The 22,622-nt window shown below is 41.2% G+C and overlaps 1 protein-coding gene across 1 annotated transcript in view; it reads right to left on the bottom strand.

Annotated features, from left to right (window-relative positions):
- Positions 1 to 22,622, bottom strand: part of C8A (complement C8 alpha chain) — a 61,147-nt gene that overhangs the window by 14,976 nt on the left and 23,549 nt on the right. The window contains exons 5-7 of the mRNA XM_002750872.5: positions 20,924 to 21,113; positions 18,786 to 18,986; positions 16,425 to 16,665 (exon numbers count right to left, since the gene is read on the bottom strand). Of these exons, the coding sequence (XP_002750918.2) occupies positions 16,425 to 16,665; positions 18,786 to 18,986; positions 20,924 to 21,113 (632 nt within the window). The remainder of the gene's footprint in view (positions 1 to 16,424; positions 16,666 to 18,785; positions 18,987 to 20,923; positions 21,114 to 22,622) is intronic.

Below are 22,622 nucleotides of genomic sequence, written 5' to 3'. Positions count from 1 at the left end.
AGCACAGTGAGAAACAGACACAACTTAGCAGAAGAACAAAAGAAAAGGCCTTGGAGTTTTAGATTACTCCCTGCTCAGCAGGGTAGTGAAACCAGGTACAAAGTATAATTAGTAAATGAAGCAGGAAATACTATCATTCTCCTCTCCATAGGTGAAAGAAACTCAGAGCTGTGTGCAAAAACACTTTCAAACAGAAATAAGAAAATACGATTTTCTTCAATGAACATTATCCAGACTTTACAAAGGAAATCCTGACGTATGTGACAATACAGCTGAACCTTGAGGATATAATGCTGTGTGAAATAAGCCAGTCACAGAAGGATAAAGACTGCCTGATTCCACTTATATTAGATTTATGAATAGTCAGATATATAGAATCAAAGGGTAGCATGGTGGTTGCCAGGGGCTGGGGGCAAGAGGAAAGGTGGAATTGCTAGTCAATGAGCAGAAAGTCTCAATTATACAAGATAAGGTCTGAGAGCAACATGTTCCTATAGTTAATAACACTGTATTGTACTATTAAAATTGGCCAAGAGGGTAGAATTCATGTTAAATATTCTTACCATAATAAAATGTAAAAATAGAGAATAATCAGAGGCCTTCAAAGCCACATCCTTTTGAAAATATTAGAGGAGACTACGGAAGTTTACTTGAAGAAAGGAAAAAAGATTTCTCTTTAAGAGAGACCAGTAGAACTGGATTATAACTCTCCAGAGAGTTGTTTTGAGGAAGAAGAATTAGGCTCATTTGTGTAGTTGCAAGGGCAAGAACTAGGACCCAAAGGACAGAAGCTACAGGAAGGCAAGTTTAGGCTTAGCATAAGGTAGATCATCATCACAGTCAGATGCCAAGCAGAGATGAGGTGTTTCAGCAGACAGTGAGCTCTCACCATTGCAGGGGACCAAGTTGAGGCTGTCTGTTTGCCTGTGAGGGTACAGGAGGGTTTGAAGGGTAGAAAAGAGCAGTGATCTTTTAAGGTGACTGCTAATGCCATGATACTGAGACTTTAAGAACACATCAGAATACTTTAAGAACATTTGAGACAATGTCGATAAGTACCTAATGATGTTTTACTTGTTAGAGGTAGCTGAGAAATAAGGAGGACTAAGGAGAGTGTTTGACCTCAATAAGCTGAGATTCAAGTGTGGGGAAATGGACAAGGAAACAGACAATTATTTTCGTGTGTGAAGAGGACTCTGACACAGGGCAGCAAGGTCAGGGAAGGCATCCCTGGGGGTCAGGAGAAGGAGTCAGAGACAAGTAGAACAAATAGGGACTAGCCAGACAAAGCCAGGAGTATAATGGAGATGAGAGAGACCATGCAGAGGACTTGTGTCCTCAGCAGCAAGATGTTACTCAGAAAAGTCAATGTGACTTAAACTCCAGAGTGGAAAAGAGGGAGATGCAAATCAGTTGAGATCCCTAAGGAAGTACAGTTATTCTGCAGAGGAACATTCATTACTCTCAGTGAGCGGCAACGGTAGTCCTGAAAGTAGCCTTCCAAACCCCTCATTCCCTGACATTCTGCAAAGAAACTCAGAGAAAGGAAGCTAGGCAGAAGAAGGAGACAATGTTGAGACTGCAGTCCCATGTCTTCCTCCTACTTGATCCTCTTCAGAGGATCTGGTTCTAGATGATTTCAGCCATGACAAGAGAGAGCCAAACTCTGCAACAGAGACTTCCTGAGCTAGAATTCCACCCTTGCCCAATGACTATGTGAGCAAATTGGTTAACCTCTCTGGGAGGCTGCATTGCTTCTCATTCTAGTCTGGGCTCAAGGTGAGCTGTTTTTGTGGCTACCTGACAGGCTAGGAGCCCAAAGGATATGTGTCTGGCCACCATGCCTGCTGCTTGTTTCCCACTTGGTCTTGGTGGTGGCACAGGTGGGAGAATGGTTCAGTGGCCTACCATTCACCTCACACCTCCATGGAGCTTCTGCATCTCTATGGCTCTCAGGCAGAACCAGACAGCTTGATTTCCAAGGTGCCAGAACACCGCAAGTCTGTCATTCCTCAGATTAAAAGCATTAGGTGGAAAACAGCAGGTGTAGTGCATTATTTATCTCTTTGCAATGAACAAAAACCATTCATGTTGCTACGATTTATCTGCTACATTGCTTTGCTATATTTGGTGCCCCCAAAGACAGCCTCAGAAGCGGAAAGAGGATCTAATAGTCTATTTTCTGCCGTCACATTGGAAATGATGATTGGAGTCTCTGGCTGGGCTAGTTGGGAGGTGTTAACTAACTCACCTGTCCTCTTTGTGTTTCTTTTTATCCATTAAAACTCACATTTCTTCCCAACCACCTGAGAATAAAATAAATACCTTGGTGCCTTTGCAGGTCCTAGAAAGTCCCTTTATCTCTTTAACTGAGCTTCTCCCACTCAGTTCCAGACAACTTTTCCTCATTCCCCAAGGGTCCTATATCTATGTCCCGGTGTATCCCTGTGCTTTTATCCCTTTAGCTCACTCTAGTAACTGTCAATATCTTGGTCTGCTCTTCCTATAAGACTACAGGCTTCTAAGTCATCTCTTGGGTATGCAAATCTCTACACAGAGCCTGGCATGTGCCAAGCCCCCCAGGAGGACTTGGGGACAGGCTGACTCCAGCCTATCTAGACAATGCCTCTAAAATGTTTTAGGAGTCACAGATGTTTCTTTAATTGAAGATGCGAATCACAGATTTGTAATATCTCATGCTAGATTAATATCTCATGCTAGATTTTATAAAGTACTTTCAGCTGCATTATCTCATTGGAGACTCTCAACAATATTCTGGGAAAAGGAGGATTTACCCATCTTACAGACTCACTAGGACTGGGAAAAGCAGGAATTGTGGTGGTTAAGAGTGTAAGCTCTGAGTTCAGAGGCCTACCATTCACCTTCTGTGGTAGTGACCTGAGTAACTCACTTAATGGCTTTGTGCCTAATATTCCCAATCTTTAACATGGAAATGATAGTGGTTTCTGTAACTGAATTCCTAAAAATTGGCACAACTAGGTGTTCAATAAAGATTGGCTGTTATTATCAGGTAACTTGCCAAAGTCACCCAAGACTAACAGACCTAAGAATCAGGTCTTGAAGCAAGATATGCTGTACTCAAACATAGTGAGTGGATGGTCCATTTCATCAGGCTACCGTTATTCTGCAGAGAAACATTCATCATACATGGTGAGTGGACTACCATGTCCTGAAAGGAGCCTTCCAAACCCCTCATTCCCTGACTACCTCATTCTGCAAAGAAGCTCAGAGAAAGGAAGATAGGCAGAAGAAGGAGGCAATGCTGAGACTGCAGTCCCATGTCTTCCTCCTACGTGAAAAGGGCTCTTCAGAGGCTCTAGTTCTTCTAGATGATTTCAGCCACGACAAGAGGCAGCCTAGTTGAAGGCCAAACTCTGAAACAGAGACTGCCTGAGCTGGAATTCCACCCTGGCCCATAGACTATGTGGGCAAATTGTTTAATCTCCTTTGCCTCCGTTTTCCCATCTGTAAGATGGGGATTTTAATACTGTGTACCTCCTAGGGTGGTTGTGAATGTTCAGTGAGTGATCCATGCCATGTAATGTGCTCAGGACAGTGCCTGGAAAGAGAGGGAGGCTGAGGAGTTTGTAAAAACCAGGTTTTCTTAATGGACACCTCTGCAGTGTAAGTGGTTAGCACTAGAATGGGTGGTGATGACAAGGCCACGTGGTGACTTCATAAACACCATTATATGCTGGGTAGAGATACTCCATGTGTTAGTTCACTCAGTGTTCACACATAATGCCATAATAGGAATAAATCAGTCCCATTTTTGAAAGGAGTAGATTGGGATAGTTTAAACTTACCTTAGATAGCTTGTCACTTGCCCAAAGTTATACTCTAAGTAAATAACAGAATTGGGATTGAACTTTGGCCTGTGTCCAAAGCCCATGCTCTGTATGCCATATTATACTGCCTATGTGACAGAGGTTAAGGATGGTCCTGGGAAGAATGTTGACACCATCTCAGCTTTTCTCCTTTAAGTATGAAGCTGTTTTCAGTAATATTAGAGCTGGAAATTCAAAATCAAGACAAAATCAGAAGGATGGAGCTGAGAGTCTCAGTTCCATGCGTATGCGGATGACTTAAGGGGAGTAGGGACCGAGCCAAGAAACTAGGAGTCTGTCAGTCAATCAATACCATCCATCACCGTGAAGCCTGGTTGTCATGGTAACTGGGGATAAAGCCTGGAGCTTGTTAGAATCCAGTGACTGTCTGTTTGGGTGACTGGCTGGTTAGCAGGCACACACACACAGAAAAAAAGGCCTGATGGGCCGTCCCAGAGTCCTGAGCCACAAACATATGACCTTTTGCAACAAGGTTCCTGCCCACCTCACCCTCCTCATTGTCTAATTTCAGCTCAGAATGTTTAGGATACCACCCCTGACTCTGCAGAGTGTTAGGAAAGCTCTGGAGGCTGCCCAGCATACGTGGGCTTGGATTGGAAACCACCCCAGCTAGAAAAATGCTGAATCTCTGAAGTGGGCCAGGCTCAGTCGATGGGACACAACATCAACAGGATGCACGCTGGACACAGGCGGCTGCAATAGTGTGACACTCAGAGCTAAGTCCTGAGTATACTAACGCACCTAAAACAGGCTCCCAACCCAGACCTGGGGAGACAGAAAGACTGCCTGGAAGAGTCCTATTTGAGCTAAGCAGAGAACTGAGGATGAATAAGCATAAATCTGGTGAGGTGCAAAATTCCAGGTAGAAGAAACAGCATATGCAAATCAAGGAGAAAGAGCATGGTAAGTCTAGGGACCAGAACATTGCTCAGTATAGTGCAGCCCAATGGTGAACAATGAGCTGGAGGTCTGTGCATGCTCACTGAAATGCGGGCCTTCTTTTCCATTGCAGAGACTCTCTTGCTTTCAGTGTTCACCTTGCATGATCACTGCAGCTTGCCATCCTCTCTGTGGTTTCTGAGAGGCCAACACTGACTCTAGCCATTATTATCATCAAAACTCCCAGCATAATCCAGTCAAGATTGTTCTCATTTAGGCCCTGGCCTCAGCAGCAAGCCCTTCCATAACCAAGTCCAGCCTTCGGGTGAATCTGGACATTCATCTCCTTTTACTCACCCTTATCTACTTGCTGCCCCAGCTATTTCCATGCAACTCCCTTCTCTTAGAGGCAAACTTCTACTCCTAGTAGAAGATGAGGCTTGAATCTCTTTAGAGTTTAGCAAGTGGGAGAAGAAAAGGTTGTTGCTCCCTCCTTTTTGCTTCTACTGTATTTGTTTCTATTTAAACATTTATCACATTACGTTATTCTTGGCCCCCAGCTGACTGCACATTTCTCCAGGGAAGGGCTCTGTGTGTTTCACCCCTGTGTTCCCAGAAATCATGGGTGCTCAGTGAGCATTCACTGAATGAGTGGATGAGTGATTGGGTGGAGATTAGATTATGAGTACGATTTCCCACTGAGATTGTTTCCTGTTTCCAACTTTGTGTAACAAGGATAAATGTTCTACTCAGAATCATCCTGAAAGGGAGTTATAATCAAACAACAGCCACAATACATAAATGTGATGGTAATTTAAGGGACTTAAATTATATGGCTTAATCATCTGGGCTGCCTTTGCCTTATTTTGATAATGGTATAGCAAATACACAGCCTAAGAGCCCTGTTGCCTTCAGTCCCTTGCCTCTGGCAGACATCACTAATCAATCTCGGCACTTTCTGACTGAGCCCATATCTGGTGTTCCAATCTTCAACTTAGCAGTTTAGGTAGCGTTTGCTTTTAAGACCACTTGTCATCCCTGGGTTAGACACTTCTTCCAGCCTACAGCTCTCTGAGGTTCACCTCTTTGAGTGTCACCAGCCAGCACACTATGCTTGTTCCTGGCTCTGTGGCTGTACTTAAGTTTCAGAACAATCATGTGCTTGTCGGTTTAAACATCAACAATTCTCCCAGTTACAATCCCCAATCAATGGGCCAAATTGACCCAACATTACATTTAGAAATAGATATAAAGAATAATATTCCCTTAATTATTTTTAAAACCCAATTTACTCACTTTTAAAGCTATCACAATAATTTGATGTCTTAGAAAGAAAAATAAATGAAATAAAATAAAACATCTAGGGATACTGCAAGAAACATTGCACTTGGAATTAGAAACCTAGTTTCAAACCTCACCCTGCCTCTGACCAGCTGTGTCACCTTGCACATGTTATCTTGCCTTTCAGTGCCTGGTTGTCCTCATCTTACAGATGAGGACAGCCACAAAACAGAGCTGGAAGGGTTGCCACAAGGCTTGGAGGAGACAATGTACATGTAAGGGCTCCGCGTGCAACCTGCTACAGAGTTAGAACCCAATGATGCTTATTCCTCTATTTCCACTGAGATATACTCTTGGAACCATTTGATTACATTGGACTTTCCAGACCTAGCTCCACAGTTGTTACTGACATCTGCTTCCAGCTTTCCCACCTGTCTATCTTCCTGTGATGGTTAATTCCATGTGTCAACTTGACTGGGCCATGGAGTGCTGAGATAATTGATCAAACATAATTCTGGGTGAGAATAACATTTAAAGTGCTGGACTTAATAAAGTAAACCGCCCTTTCTAATGCACATGGGCCTTAGGTGATCAGTTGAAGGCCTGACTAGAACAAAAAGACTGACCCTCCTCTGAATAAGAGAAGATTCTTTGCTTGTTCAACCTGGAACATTGACTTTTTGTTTCCTGCCCTTGGGCTTGAATGGAAATGTCAGCCCTTCCAGGGTCTCAAGCCTGCTGGCCTTCCGACTGGAAATACGTCACTGGCTCTCCAGGTTCTCGGGCCTTCAGATTTGGACTGAAATGAAACCATCAAGCCTCCTGGGTGTCCAGCCTGCTGACTGTAGACATTGGGACTTGTCAGACTCCATAATCACATCAACCAATTCATTGCAATAAATCTCTTTATACTATATATACATTTTATATAGAGATAAATAATGGAGATACGGGTATTCTATTAGTTCTGTTTATCTCAAGAAAGTGACTAATATACTTCCCAATGCCTCCCTTAGGGCTACTGATGATTTTTCCTTTATTTAAAGTAATTAAATACATTTTTTATAGATAGTGGAGCACACTGAGTTAAGACTGTGTTTTTAATACTTTCTTGACCACTCTCAAATTAAGCAATACCTTTTACATCCTGATCCAGTCTACACACATTCATTTAAAAAAAGATTTTTTTCTTTTTTGAGACAGGGTTTCACTCTGTCATCCAGGCTGGAATGCAGTGGTGTCATCTTGGCTCACTGCAACCTCGACCTCCCAGGCTCAAGTGATCCTCCCATCTCAGCCTCTCAAGTAGCCAGGACTACAGGCACATGCACCAGGTCTGGCTAGTTTTTTGTTTGTTTAATTTTTATAGAAATGTGGTCTTTCTGTGTTGCCTATGCTGGTCTCAAACTCCTGGATTCAAATGATCCTCCAGCTTGGCCTCCAAAAATCCTAGGACTGCAGGAGGGAGCCACTGTGCTTGGTTTAAAAGAAGTTTCATTACTTAACTACACTTTGTGTGATATACTCTGGTACCTTGCATTCTATTATATTTCATTTTTTTAAATGTTGATCTTGACCCACTAAATTTCTTTTACAATCTACGAATGGGTTATGGTCTGCAGTTTGAAAAATCCTAGGTTAAGACATCCTTGAGACATTTTTGCAGGTTGCTTAACATTACAGGTTCTTGAGTTTGTCTTCACCAGTTAATAGCTATGTGACCTTGGGCAAGTCATTTAACAGAGAATAACTGAGCCTCAGTCCTTCTTTTGTGAATTGGAGATTATATATAATAGTATCCTTTTCACAGGTCTCTTCTGAGAATTAAATGAGACAGTGCATTTAAATTGCTTACCCCAGTGTCTACCACACAGTAAATACTCAGTAAATCTAGGCTCTCTTACCACCACTGCTAGAGTCTAAGCCTTTCACATATAGTCTAAAATGAATGACAGAATGAATGGAAAAAGGGAGGAGTACTTGGAAGATTCACAAATCGAAATCAGAAGACCTAGGTACAATACTAACTGAGTCACACTGAGCCATTTACTTAAGCTCTTTGGATTTCAACTTTCTTTCTATAAAACTAGGGGAAATAATATTATAATTCCTCATAATGTTATTATGAGGATCAGTTTGAATGCCAGATGTGAATGCATTATGCTCTACAAATAGTAGATGTTATTATATGTAAATACATTTTGCTAAAACCAAATAGTGAATAAGAAAATAAATTGCTAGTTCACTTTGGGTAGTAACTAATTTGGCTGTCCACAGAGTAAATTATCCCTGACCATAATCAGATAATTTTGACAAAGAGAAACCTCGTTACCTTCTATGAGCCCCCTGATGAGGGGGACCATGTATTAATAATCTTGGTATCTACACAGTGTTTCTTATGTTATGTGTACTTTGTAAATGTTTGTCAAAGGAAAGGCTAAAGGAATGAATGAAATGCGGGAAGGCAGGGAGGAAGGAGGAAGAGGATTTAGAGCTATAATTGGCATTAACTTTAGTGAGATTTTAAACTCTGTCCCTGTAGCTTTTTAGACATTGTGTGTTAGGTGGTAGACTGGCTGGTCCACAGGCCCTGACTGGAAAGAGATGATCAGTAATGGGTTGGATGTATTGCACTCTTGCTGGAAGGGTCTTTCCCAGAGTCACTGTTATCTGGCATCCATCAGGGCCGGGGATGATGGAAAGCAGGCACTGATTTGAGCAGAGTTGTTAACACTTTGAAAGATAGTGATGAGAATTCAAAGTGACCTTGATAAATGGGAAGAGTGGTCCCTCCAAAACTGGATGAAGCTCTGGAGACAGAAATGAATGACCTTGATCAAAGAAATGGGCAGGTGGAGGAGGAGGCATGATTGCTGAGGCTCCAAGTTCACAGCAAATGTACCAGCCACTGCAGGCTGGACATCATGATAATAATTTCCCTCCAAGTTGAGCAATGTTTCACAGCTGAGTGATGGCAGAACCCTGGGAGATGGACCTTCTTAGACCCACTTTACAGATGAGAGAACAGTTAACATTCCAGAGTTGATAACTGTAAATTTGGGAATAATAAACATGTGACAATATGTTTATATTGTACATAGTACAGCAATAATAGGTAACATTTTTGAACTCTTACTCTGTGTCAGGCACTAAGCCGTATGCTGGATTGTTTCACCTCATGTTTACAGCAACACTATGAAGTATGTACTGTCATTGCCTCATTTAGAAGAGGAAACTGAGGCACAGTGAGGTTAACTAATTTGCCTGTGGGTCACATGGCTGATAAAGGGTGGAAATAGGACTTGAGTCTGGCAATCTGACTTAGAACCTACCTCAGCAATTAAAATTTATTGAGTGCTTAATAGCCTGTGGGTCCTAAATAAATTCACTGATTCCTCACAACCAACCACTCTGTGAGGCAGATTACAGTATTTCCAATTTGCAGGTGAGGAAACTGAAAGTCAAGATGATTAGATTATCTGCCCATGATTATTACACAGTTAGTAATTGGCAGAGTCCACATTTCCAACCACTACGCTATATTCATATCCTTCATTAAAGGGAAGAAATACCTATTAAACACTTACCATACAACATATACTTAGAATTATTCTCAACCAAACAAACCCTTGTTATCATTCTTATTTGAATCTTGAGGAAGCTGAGGCTCAGAGAAATTAAGTATTGTTCTTCAATCAAAGTCAAACAGTTACTAAATGATAGAACCAAGATCCCCACCCAAATGTTTCTGGCTTTAAAGTGTGGACTCCTTGCTACCATGTCACCGCCATGTTTCTTAATTTCACAGAGCTTGATCAAAATGGCTTTAGTACCTACTGACTCCACCTAAAGTTATAATCAATAATAGTAACTGCTGCTTGGACAGTATTTAAGGGATCACAGTGCTTTTCATGACTATGTTGGTTAATTCTCACAACAGTCTTTTATGAAAATAAATAAATAAATAAGGTAGAGTTATGACAATCTTTACCTTAGTCATGAAAAACCTGAGACTCAGAGATGTGACATACCAGCTTCTGAATGGCAGAGCCTAGATTAGAAAAAAAAAGTCTCAGGGAAAAGAATTTTTTCCACTACCACACTGCCTGTCATCTTTGATGTGGCCTGCTGTCTTTGATAGGAATGCAGAATGCTACTGCTGTTTTTTATGAGCAAAGCATCAACTTAAGTCATTTCCTGTGAGGTCTTTGCAAAGCCCTTTCAATAAGGCCAAGAATCATAGCAGTTTATCTTGCTCTTCTATGCAGGATTTCTATTACAGCATTCCTGATAGAGGAGGTCTGATCAGACTCCTTGAGATTCTCTAACTGATAGGAAGCATTCTACGTCATGTTGCAGTTTGAGGGACCCAGGGCTCAGAAGCTGAAACAAATGTGTCAAGTCCTATCCACATGAGCCACAGAAGGGGTCTGGAGCAGACCACCACCAACTTGGTCCCAAAGGCATTTATGAAATATCTATCTAACCTCTGATACATTTGTCACTGTGCATGTCTGCTTGGCTGGAGAGAACCTGCAGAGAAATGGCATAGTATGGTCATCAGTAATATTAGAAATGGAGAGAAAGGGATGGATTGTGGATACTGAGGAGATGCCTAATGAGATATGTAGGGAGAGAGAAGGGAGAGACAGAATTTTTCCCAGGTTGTGAGTTCCAATAAAGGCAACTGAGCTGAAAAAAGAAAGAACCCTGGATTTTAACTTACTTTGCATATTTTTCACTTACTAGTGAGATGACTTTTTTGCCTTGTTTCCTTCATCTGTAAAAATGAGAAAATTATGCCTACCTCACAGGATCATTGTCAAGATCAGGTGAAGAGACTTGATATGGAGCTTAGCACATAATAAAGAGTCAACTATTTTCCACCTCTCTGTGTCAAGTAAACAAGGAGGATGGTGGTGTCTCTATAGAGAAAGAATTCAGGAAGAAAAGCTTGAAGGGTTTGGGGTGAGAATGACATGAATGCAGTTGTGTGGAGGTGCCAGCTTCCTGGTGGAGATGCTCCACAGACGTATGAAATATGGGCAGGGATTCTGGAGAAGAAAGAGGGCTCTAAATGGAATATGGAGGTTATTCACATGATGATACAAGTTGGAAGAATGGAAGAAGCAAGGGAAATGCAGCTCAATGCGTATTCACGGTGCACCTACTGCGGGCCCAGCCTTGTGCTAGACACAAAAAGTACCCCGGGGACAACGGGCCTAGGACTTGTACATTAAAGTTCATAGTCTGCAGAAGAGACAAATATATAATTGCAATTATTATAATATGCATTTAAAAAGGTATGTATATTTAGAGTCCTTTCTTTCTTTTTTTTTGAGACGGAGTTTGGCTCTTGTTACCAAGGCTGGAGTGCAATGGCGCGATCTCGGCTCACCGCAACCTCCGCCTCCTGGGTTCAGGCAATTCTCCTGCCTCAGCCTCCCGAGTAGCTGGGATTACAGGCACGCGCCACCATGCTGAGCTAATTTTTTGTATTTGTAGTAGAGACGGGGTTTCACCATGTTGACCAGGATGGTCTCGATCTGTTGACCTCGTGATCCACCCGCTTCAGCCTCCCAAAGTGCTGGGATTACAGGCTTGAGCCACTGCGCCCGGCCTAGAGTCCTTTCTTTGCCCCCAGAGTCCCTACCATATTTCCAAATGTCTGAGGGGTGTCCTTACCACAAAGCTGGCACCTTCAGGCAAGCACATCCTGTCCTTCTCACCTCAATGTGTGTATGTGTACATGCACACACACTCATGCGTGTCTATGATAAAAATACGATTTAGAGAAAGGAGTAATCGACACCTCACAATCCACACCCAGTCTATCTGTAAATTCCTTAAATTCCACTTTCAAAATACATCCCAAATCTATTATGTTCTTACATGTGCATTCTTCATTCCTTGCTTGCACGTCAGCAATGCCCTAACTGTTCTTCCTGAGGCCACTCCTGCTCCTCTAATCTGTGCTCTACATGGCAGTAGAGTGATCTGCTGACCCATTGATTAGACTAAGCACTGCCCTGTTGACGACTCTGCAGTGGTTTCTCTGCCACTGCTGATATAGTCCATACTTCTTACTGTGACCAGCAAGACCCTCTGAGGCCTCTTGGCTTCTTCCAACCTCAGTTTCTGCTATTATTCCCTTATCCCAAGGCTTCTGCCATACACGCCTTCTTTCCCTTCACAAAAACGCTATGCTCCTTCTTCAGAGAGGGCCTTAGTATAAGCTGTTCACTCACCCAGAACACCTTTGCCCTTGTCTTTGGCATCTCCTTACTCTGGATCTCATCTCAGTTTGGATTTCACTTCCTCAAAGAGACTTTCCCAGACCATCCCAAACTAAGAGAATATCTTCCCTCATCCCCTGCAGTTAGTCTCTATTTCTACAACCTGTTCATTTTCTACATGGCTCTCATCGCAATTTGCAATTAGACACTCATCAATTAATTAACAGGTTACTAAGCCCCTACTCCATTCTAGGAAATGAATATGCAGCAATGAACAAAAGTGATTGGAATAAACATTCTAGAAAGAGGGGACTGACAATAAACAAATAAGTATATGAGCATGGTGGCTACTGATTTGCTGAGAATTAAAATAGGGTGATATAAGAAAGGGAAACTTGACTACATCATCAGGAAAGTTCTCTCTGAGAAGGTGACACTTAAGTAGAGATCCAAATGATAAGAGTACTGCTCTACAAACGTCAAGAGGAAAGGGTGGTTCCAGCGAAGAAGACAGCTAATACGAAGACTCTAGACCCAAGTAAGACTGGAATGTCGGAGAGTTAAGGGAACAACAATGACGATGACCATGAAACAACAACAAAGAAAGAAAGAAAAGAAGAGCCCAGCATACTCTTGTGATATCCAGGTGAGAGATAACAGTGGCTTGGACAAGCGACACAGAAACAGAGGGAGAACAGGTGATGCATATGCTTTAGGAGTAAAGTCAACATAGCTCGCTGATGGGGGCAGGAAGTAAAAGAGGACCAAGGATGACATCTGGACTTCAGCTGTTTATTTTGTTTCCTCCACTGGATCGAGAGCTTTGCAAGAACAAGTATCATACTGATTTTGTTCTTTTCTCACTTTACAAACTCAACAGATTTGGTGGAATGAATGAATGTATAAACAAATGAAACTGTGGGAGAAGGAGTGGAGCAATATCAGAGCAGGTTTCACAGAGGTGGGCATGACCCTATAAGGTTCATAAGGATGAGCTGAAGTTTGTCGGGTTGGCAAGACAGGGAAGAGCATTGGGGGATGAGAGAACAGCATGTGCAAAGGAGGCTGGAAACATCCAACTGAACAGAACGAGGGCACTGAAGTCCTCAACCTGTCCAACATATATCGTGTAACCAGAGAAGTCAGAATGGGGAATACACTATTTCTCTTTTGTATATCTTAATACAAAGACAAATAATGAGAGTTCCAAAGAAGGAATGAAGGAGGGAAAAAAATCTAAATCCAGAAATTTAAGCCTCAAACCGTACTGATACCTGCAGAAGGTAGAAAACTGTCAGTCACAGCCCTTGAGGAAATGTTAGGATCTCATTGAAGCCTAACATCACCTCCCTAACATCCAAGACTTCCCTTGATTTTTGATGCATGGTTTCATGCTGTCTTTTGGGGAGAAGCTTTTGATCTAAAGAGCACATTAGAAGAAAATAGCCTTGTGCATCCTCTGGGATGAACCTAGAAAGGATCTGAGCAAACCCAAGGACAAAAGATTCCCCCAGAGCAAACCAGTGAGTATGTTCACTTAAATCATTCCATGCCAAGCTCAGCCCTTTGCAGACATGAATGTTCACCACACAGGATGTCTCTTAGAAACAAGCACTTAATAGAATATAAATTAACGGCATATAGATCAAAGCTACAGAGAGAGAAAAAGACAGTGACAAAGAGGAAAGAGAAAAAGGGGAGAGAGAGACAGAGAGAAAGGTACCTAGAAAGAAAGGGAATGAGACAGAGGGAAAGAGAATAAGACAGAGAGAAAAGTATTAGGTTGGTGCAAAAGTTGTGCTTTTTAATGGCAAAAACGTCTATTACTATTACTTTTGCACCAGCCCAATATAGCAAACATCAAAATGGAGAAAGGGGGTGTGTGATTCTGTTTGTGAAACGGTTAGAAGGTAGATATTTTTGTTCTTTGTAGGTTAATATGTAAATGACATTCTGATTTATTAGCGGTCTCCAGCAGATGAGGTGATGATTATCACATTTCCATATTTATAGAAAAGCAACACTAACTTTCCGGATTTATAGAAAATCAGCTCTTCACAAATAGCAAATTGTGCTATTATCGACATATGGTTTTCTATAAACAGAGCTGAGGTAATTATCCCTGGGACAATTTGTTGGTGGGCTCCTTTTGAATATTAACCACATTGGAAGCCCATTTCAGTCTCACAGATTTTAAAGAGGAGGGGCCACCAGATACCCCAGGCAATTAATTAGTAATCCAGCACCAAAGATGGAAGCCCAAATGAAAGGCTATATACCACAACATGGTGGAAGACTAGAGGTCCAGGGCTCTGACCCCAGATTGTGGCCGGCCAGGGATAAGTAATTAGCCTCTCTGATGAGCCACAGCATTTATGTAGCTACAACTTGGATGACACCAATTTCTAAGTGGCGTCAAGAAAATTATATGAGAATATGTGCAATAGCACCTGAAACCTAGTAGGTGCTCGACAAAGGTTAACTCTTTCTTTCCCTTCTCATGCTTTTGAATGATTCTAAAAAGAACCACTTGAGTCAAGTTTTTTAAATGCTTCTTTTACATTTTACATTTTTTATATCCATTGTAAGGTACTTATTTTGCATTATGATACAATACACATGCACATGTTTTACTTAATCAGAAAAGGTTTCTTGAAGTAATAATTTATCTTGAGTGCCTATAATCCACTATGATATTTTCTGTTCTGTCCTTTGTTGTGGTTCAAAACTTTTCTTGTGATCCATACATTGATTTTGAGAAATACAATGGACCTGCGACATGTAGTTTGAATAATACTGTCATGCAAGAGGACAGGAACCATATTTAGATTTGTTCACCATCGTATCCCTAGCAAAAACACATGATGGATATTGAATAGAGCATTTGAATTATTTATTAAATGAATATGTAGGTGGATGAACTAATGAATGACTCTAGTCAAGAACCTGAATTAATGCTTCATCTCAAACTTCCTGTCTTGTTCTGAACACTCACTATGTATTAACCACTGTGTTGAGTGCTAAAGAGATAGAAAAGTGGCAGGCATGATAGTTGCTTTCAAATATCTTGCTATCTGGATAAGGAGGATAATACTAGCATTTGGAAAATGGTTTTTTGAAAGAATAACTAGTGTGGAATTTTATGTGTGTGCTGAAGATGAAGAGCAGCCAGCCTGGGCTGGTGCAGTCAAGGAAACTTCTTAAAGCTGGGAATTTGAACTCGGCTTTGCAATATGGATAGATCTCTCATCCTTCCTCTCACTCATTAAACAGGTCAGTGGTTCTCAAACTGTAGTAGCATCAGAATCAGCTGGCAAACTTGTTAAAACACAGACAGCTGGCCCATTCCTAGTTTTTGGTTTAGTTAGATTTGGGATGGAGACTGAGAATTTACATTTCTAACTAGTTCCAGGTGATGATATGTTGACAGCTGAGGCCCACACTTTGAGAACCACTGTTCCCCTAGGTTGGAGTAACATCATTAATGTGATTGATGCTAATAGTCTTTATTTTTAGCCATTCAGAATATTAAGCAAGGAAGTAATATAATCAGATCTGTGAAGTAGAAAGATCTATCTGGTGGCAACTGTCGAGAATAGGTTGGAAGTGGTGAGTCCGCCTCCAGAGACCATTTAGGAGCTGATGCAGTAATAAGTGAGAGATGAGACCCCAGACTACCTCCATAGGAGTAGAGATGGAGGAGAGGGGAAGAGTGAGAGAGAACTGAAGCGCCTCAGAAATCTATCGAAGTGAAGGAAAAGGAGGAGTCTGAGATGAATCTAAGTTTCTAGCTTCACTGACTGACTGCATGGCAATTCCATTAACCAACAATACTACATTTAAAACAAGTTTTCACATTTTAAATAACAACCTCCCTCATTATTTATTTTTTAAAAAGTAAACTATGATACAATAGGAAGCACATAGTTTTAGGGAGCTGGACAAGTCTGAGCTCAAATCCTGTTTGTGGTATTTATTAGCAAGTCTCACTCTTCTACATCTCAGTTCCCTGGAATAACAATACTTATGCGATCCTATAGAGTTGTCCTAAAAGCTAAATGAGATCACCCACGGCTCATAGTCAGTGCTCAGAAAACTTCAAACCATGACCTGGTGTCTGTGTTGACTACTGTGTGCATAGAGCATCTGCTCTACTTACGAAGGGATTCCATTTTGTCTTTGTCAAGCACCAGGATATATTCGTAAGTGCCACCCATGGATCCAGATGTGATGTAATGGGTGCCATAGTCATTGATGAACTTGGCATACATGCCATAATTGTACTGTTCTGGAAGCTCCATTAATGACTGCAGCATTCCTTCATCCAGCATAATGTTGTCCCTTCTCATCTTAAAATGGGCCGTCTGCACCTTTGTGAAGATTCTCATGAAAATATATTTCTGCCAGCAACCACCATTGAATAAAGCAAAAGACGAAAGAGCATATATTTTACCATTAGAAATAATGCAAAAGGTCAGCTTTTAGTAGCTGTGAGAAATATATATATCTAAGTATGTACATATAATATGTAAATATACAGATATATAAATATATAATTAATATATACAAATATATAGATATATATTTAATATATAAATATATAGATATATAAACATGTATTTATAAATATAAAAATAAATACATATACATATGAACACACATACATGTAATGGAGTACTACTATATTTCACAAGCATATATTAGGCACCAGTGTGTGCCAGACGTCCCCCACACCTCCGTATCTGTTCCCACTGCCCCTGCCCAGGTCAAGTCCTCATCAGCTCTCACCTAGGTGAGCTACTACAATGTTTTCTTCACTGCGCTTCACCCTTCTGTTCTGCTCCCAATCCAGTCCCACCTCCACACTCTCCCAGTGCTAATCAAAGTACTGCATTGTGAAACCTCCTTTGCTAATATTACATATCAATTAAAAGTTGTGTTTAAGATATCTTTAATGAAATGCTGAAATGTCAACTAATTGAAGTTATTGAGCAAAGATCTACAATGCCTATAGTAGCATGCATTACACTAGGTGCAGAGGACATAATCTTGAATTAGATAGGCTCCTGCCCGCATGGAGTTTACATTCCAGTAGTAACCCTGAACTAAGTAATAAAGAAAAACGGGATCCTCATATAAAAAAATAAGATCCGGTGCCTCACACCTGTAATCCCAGCACTTTGGGAGGCCAAGGCGGGTGGATCACGAGATCAAGAGATCAGACCATCCTGGTCAACATGGTAAAACCCCGTCTCTACTAAAAATACAAAAAATTAGCTGGGCATGGTGGCGCGTGCCTGTAGTCCCAGCTACTCAGGAGGCTGAGGCAGGAGAATTGCCTGAACCCAGGAGGCAGAGGTTGCGGTGAGCCGAGATCGCGCCATTGCACTCCAGCCTGGGTAACAAGAGCAAAACTCTATCTCAAAAAAAAAAAAAAATAATAATAATAATAATAATAATAATAAGATCGTACTAGAAGAATTTTGGATTGGTTTTACAGAAAGATGGCCATCTACGGGCTTTACTTGCAGGCAATAGAAGTCTTGATTCAAAGTGATGATGAAAGTTTGAGAAGCCCAGATGCTTTCAGGAAAGTCCATATTAAATGCTACAGACAACCCTTCGAACAACAGAGGACTTTGCCTTCAGCTCAATAGCTAATTCTTTGGCAAAGCTCTAGAAGTCAATTTATGTTTGTTGTGTAAGTTCGTTTTTATAACTATATTTTCATAATGCAAGATAATTTTTGAACTCCACCTTGGTATTAATGCTATTGAGAATTTTTAGTAAGCTTCTAACTAATTCAATAAATATTCCTCTGGCCATCTGATTACCTCTGCAGCCTCATCACTCTCTTTTTCTTTCCCACCCTGGTCTTCAGCTGGCTGAAGTACTTTCAATCCCAAGTTTCTGTGCGGCTTTCTCATCTCCAGGCCCTTGCACATGCTGATTTCCACACCTAGAGCACCCTTCTGCCAACTTCTGTCTCCCTTTGTCAGGACAATTTGCACTAATCTTTAGATCTAAGCTTAGATGAATGTTCTTTCTCAAGGAAGCATTTCTTGATCCCCTCAGGATAATAGACACTTAATAGTGAATGTTTGCTGGAAAAATAAAATATTTTTTGTAGCATACCAGCCCTCCTATTTTTTAGTAAAGAAAGAGAGAGGTTTGCTTTACGATTCTTCCAAGTGAAATTTACAGGGCCTGGCTGTTTCTCTTAACACATTACCATTCTACACATTTCCCTATATGCTCCAGGTAACCATGAAAAAGGATGGTGGGAGGGGGGCAAAGTGATAAGAGTCCTAGTCTTATCATTCAATTTTATTCCCTTTGTGATGATTCCATGTGCAAAAGTGTAATAAGAAAAACAAACCTGATTACCACTGATCAGACATTTCCAATTACACAAGCAAATTAAGGTTCAATCACTACTGTACTTTTTTAATGCAATTAAGGTAATACGTGTTCAGTGTATATTATGGAATACTGTGAGACAGACATTATGTTTTAATACCTTCTCATTATACTTGTCTAACTCATTCAAGAATGAAGCATCTTTTGACCCGGATACACCTACATCCACCGTAACAGGGCTACCAGCTGGGCCTACTCCAATGGTCACTCCAAGTGAGTCAAACTTGTCTTTTTTTACTTTAGAAAAAAGGTCATTTGCATTATCATACAACTCTGAGGCGATTTCAGTATCTGCCAGGGCCTGAAAGGAAATGAATAGATGTTAGCTTTGTTCACATAGAGCCATTTCCCAACTCATATTTAATACTTAAATCTTTGCTTTGTAAAATATCTAATATTTCAGATTATGGTAAGTAATCCTTTTATAAGGCTAATCTAGGCATTAGACTGATACTTATTAAAATATAGAAAACACAGCATTGCTAGTGTTTAGTGGTACTGATAAAATATTTACACACTACATGTGCTTGCATACACACACACACACACGCATGCACATGTGCACACACACACAGATGATTCTTATCAAATGCTATATTGCTCAGGGCATGGATTTCTTTCTGGCTGGCTTATCCTTCCTGGAGAGAAGGCTGGCTGCTTGTGTTTGCAATAGTGAGATACAGAAAGCCACATCTGGGCGTGAGCCTGGGAGGAAAGAAGCAAAGGAAACCTGCAGATTATGATTGTCTTAGGCAGTGGTATACTTTAGTGCTGCCCACAAACGTTTGGTTATTTCATTCCAGGCACATAATAGGATTGCATTTCTCTGCTGATTTGAACTGACTCTTGGTCTTGGGTCTCGCTTGAGCCAATGAAGTAAGCCTTAGGAGCCTGTGAATAGTTTGCTCTCTAATCATGAGAGCATGTGTTGAAATGAAGCCTCCATTACCTTGAGTCCCTGAGTGTCTGTAATGGTCAGTTTCCTTTCTACCTTAGGATGGACAAGTACCATAAGCAAGGCATTGTTGCTCTCAGCTGCTGAAATTTGAGAATTCTTTGTTCCTATAGCACTTAGTTCATCTTGCCTGTTACATAGGCCCAAGACCTTCCCTGAGATTAGGAACACAGTGTTATGTTTTCCACTTTGGTTTACCACTGGCCTGATAGAGGGTAGAGGTGGAAGTGGAGCAAACTTATTAAAAACAGACCTTATAGGCTTGGCCTTATTTTCTGTCTCTTTAGAGAAATTTGGGGAAGGGAGAATGTGACTAGATAATTACATAGAATCCTAGGATCCTACTCTCTCTCTCTCTCTCTTTATAGAGATTATAGAAAGTGTATAATCTATCTCCTCTTCTAAATGTTCTGTAGCCTGGATTTAGTTCCTACAGATCTAGGTTTGGATCTTGTCTCCACCACCAACTGCAGTAGAGTTGGATCCTGACACTTTATCTCCTTGTGTTTCTTTTTCTTTATGTCTAAAATGGGGCAATGACAATATCTACTCCATTGTGTTGTGAGGATTAAATGGGAGAATTTGTGTGAAAGTAGAAGGTCTGACACATGTTAAGCATTCAATGATGTTTGCTGTTTGGAGGTTTCACCCAAAGGATGAGGGGTGGAATGAAATTAATGGCCATGAGTAGGCTCTTGATCATGAGCTTCAAGTGACCGAGAGACCACTGAATCTTAGGGATGGAGAAAGTCTTAGTGATGAGAAGCAATTGGCAAGCACTTTTGTACAGAAGAACCCTTGCTTCACACAAAATCACATACAAAGAGCCAAGACATGAAAATGATCAGAGCTGCCTTTGGTGATACAAAAGCATAAGTCTCAGAATCCTGCTCATCTATGCCCCGTCCTGCCCTCCCCCCTACAGATGAGAGAACTGGGCCCAAGGAGGGCAGTGAGTTAGCTGCTAACAGTCTTGTATATAATCTAACAGAGGCACAACTTGGAAATAGGTCTGATTGGCAGCCCAGAGAATAGGGCCTCGTATCTATTTTATTGATTTGGAATGGAGCCAAGATTTAACAGGTGGGTAGCCACATTTATGATCTGCCTCTCAGCACCCTTTAACTCTAAGCACATGTGGGAATGGGTATGAAGGGGACGTCAGCCACCAGCACACTTTATAGAAAACACAAGCTTCCAGAGCAAGGCATCTCCACCAATAGGCCTCTCCCTCTCTGCCAACCACACCACAAAGCCCTGAGAGCCTCCCTGTTCAGACTTACTTCAAAGTGGTATGTCAGGAAGTTGTAGGGTTTCCGAAAGTACTTCTCATCATCTCCATAGTAGAGACGTTCACAGGTGGGGTCGTATTGAAGCTCCCTCCATTCCCCGTTGTATACTGTCTCACACCGGCCCCCAAAATACCTGGCATCATACACACTCTGAGCATCTTCCCGGGTCAGAATATTGTACCTGCATTGAAAAAAGCAGCTTCTAAATAGCTAGTTGTTGCTGGGCTTAATACCTGGTTGGTGGGATGATCTGTGCAGCAAACCACCATGGCACACGTTTACCTGTGTAACAAACCTGCATGTCCTGCACATGTACCCCTGAATTTAAAATAAAAGTTGGAAATTTAAAAGAAAAAGAAAAAAGCAGCTTTTAGGAGAGAGAATTGGAAAGGCAAAGGTAGCATAAAATTTTGTCTTCTGAAAGATGTTGTAGCTGGTTCAAGTAATAGTTTCTCCATCTATGTTCTGTGGAGCCCTGGAGTTCTGTCAAGTAGCTTATGGGCCACTTAAGGTTACACTGGGAAACTAAATGGCTGTCCTGAGCCTTCAGTTTTTCTTTAACCAGATCACCTAGACAGCCCCATTTAGCATCTAGAATTGTACTCCCACATAGGAAGCACCCCTAAATATTTGTTGAATAAGTTTGAGAATATGCGCAAATATCATGAATCCAAGGGCAGCAGCCAGTCTGGGCCCATTTCCCATCTATGCCACATCTAGCTGTGTGACCTCAGCCATATCATTTAACCTCTCTGTGCCTCTTTTTAGTCATGTGTAAAAGCAGTTCTTAAATACTACTGCCCTCATAGAGATAAATGAATTGAAACATGTAAAGAAATCATAACTGTGTTCAGCATACATTAAGGACTGAATAAAAGTCGTTATGGTGGTACTTGTTAGTATTAAGGATAATTGTTAGTACAAGGGCTCTACTGCTAAAAAAATAACTTTGAAATATTGGATTCGATTCATAGTGCTAAGCTCGAGAATTTAATGCTCAGCAAGGCCATTGTCTTTGAGGCAGCATGGGATGTTGGAGGGTGCACAGTTTAAAAGTCAGGGAGACTCCTGTTTAATTTCCAGCTCTGCTACTTACTGGTTGTGTGACTTGGAACTCTAGAAGCGCTCTGCATTTTATTTTCCTCATTTAAAGAATAAACATAATAATACCTGCCTCTCATGGTTTTTCTGAAGGCTGAGAATATGAAGCTAAACCAGCAACGAAATACACATTAGGCATTCAACAAATTATACTTACTTTTCCCTAACCCAAAACTCTTCCAGAAATATTTCTCCATACTTCCCTTTCTACACTGTTTAAAAATCATCTCCCCAGGCTCCATGTTTTAGGATATGATGGTTTTACCACATTCAGATAAAATAATGTCAAGCAGGTGAAATACAGCTTTAATCTTCTAAAAAGGGAAAGTTAACGGAGTTGGCTAAGAGTTCTAAGACCTGACTAAGCCTCTTATGCTACAGATAACATAGTGATTGCTTGTTTTTGTCTCTCAAACTCCTATTTAACCTTGAGGAGCCAATTCAAATGTCGCCTTCTATCGACAGCCTTCTTTGCATGCTCTGGACAGACTGCTGTTTCCTCCCCTGTGTTGCCAAGGCACGCAGTGACTACCTGTGGCACAGCAATCATGATGATTGTTTGTGCCCTCTGTGAAAAGACACAAGCCAG

Source organism: Callithrix jacchus, chromosome 7 (assembly GCF_049354715.1).
Source record: "Callithrix jacchus isolate 240 chromosome 7, calJac240_pri, whole genome shotgun sequence".
In the NCBI taxonomy this organism is placed as follows: domain Eukaryota; kingdom Metazoa; phylum Chordata; class Mammalia; order Primates; family Cebidae; genus Callithrix; species Callithrix jacchus.
The sequence above is the reverse complement of the archived record's forward strand: the minus strand, read 5'-3'. Positions and strand labels throughout refer to the sequence as shown.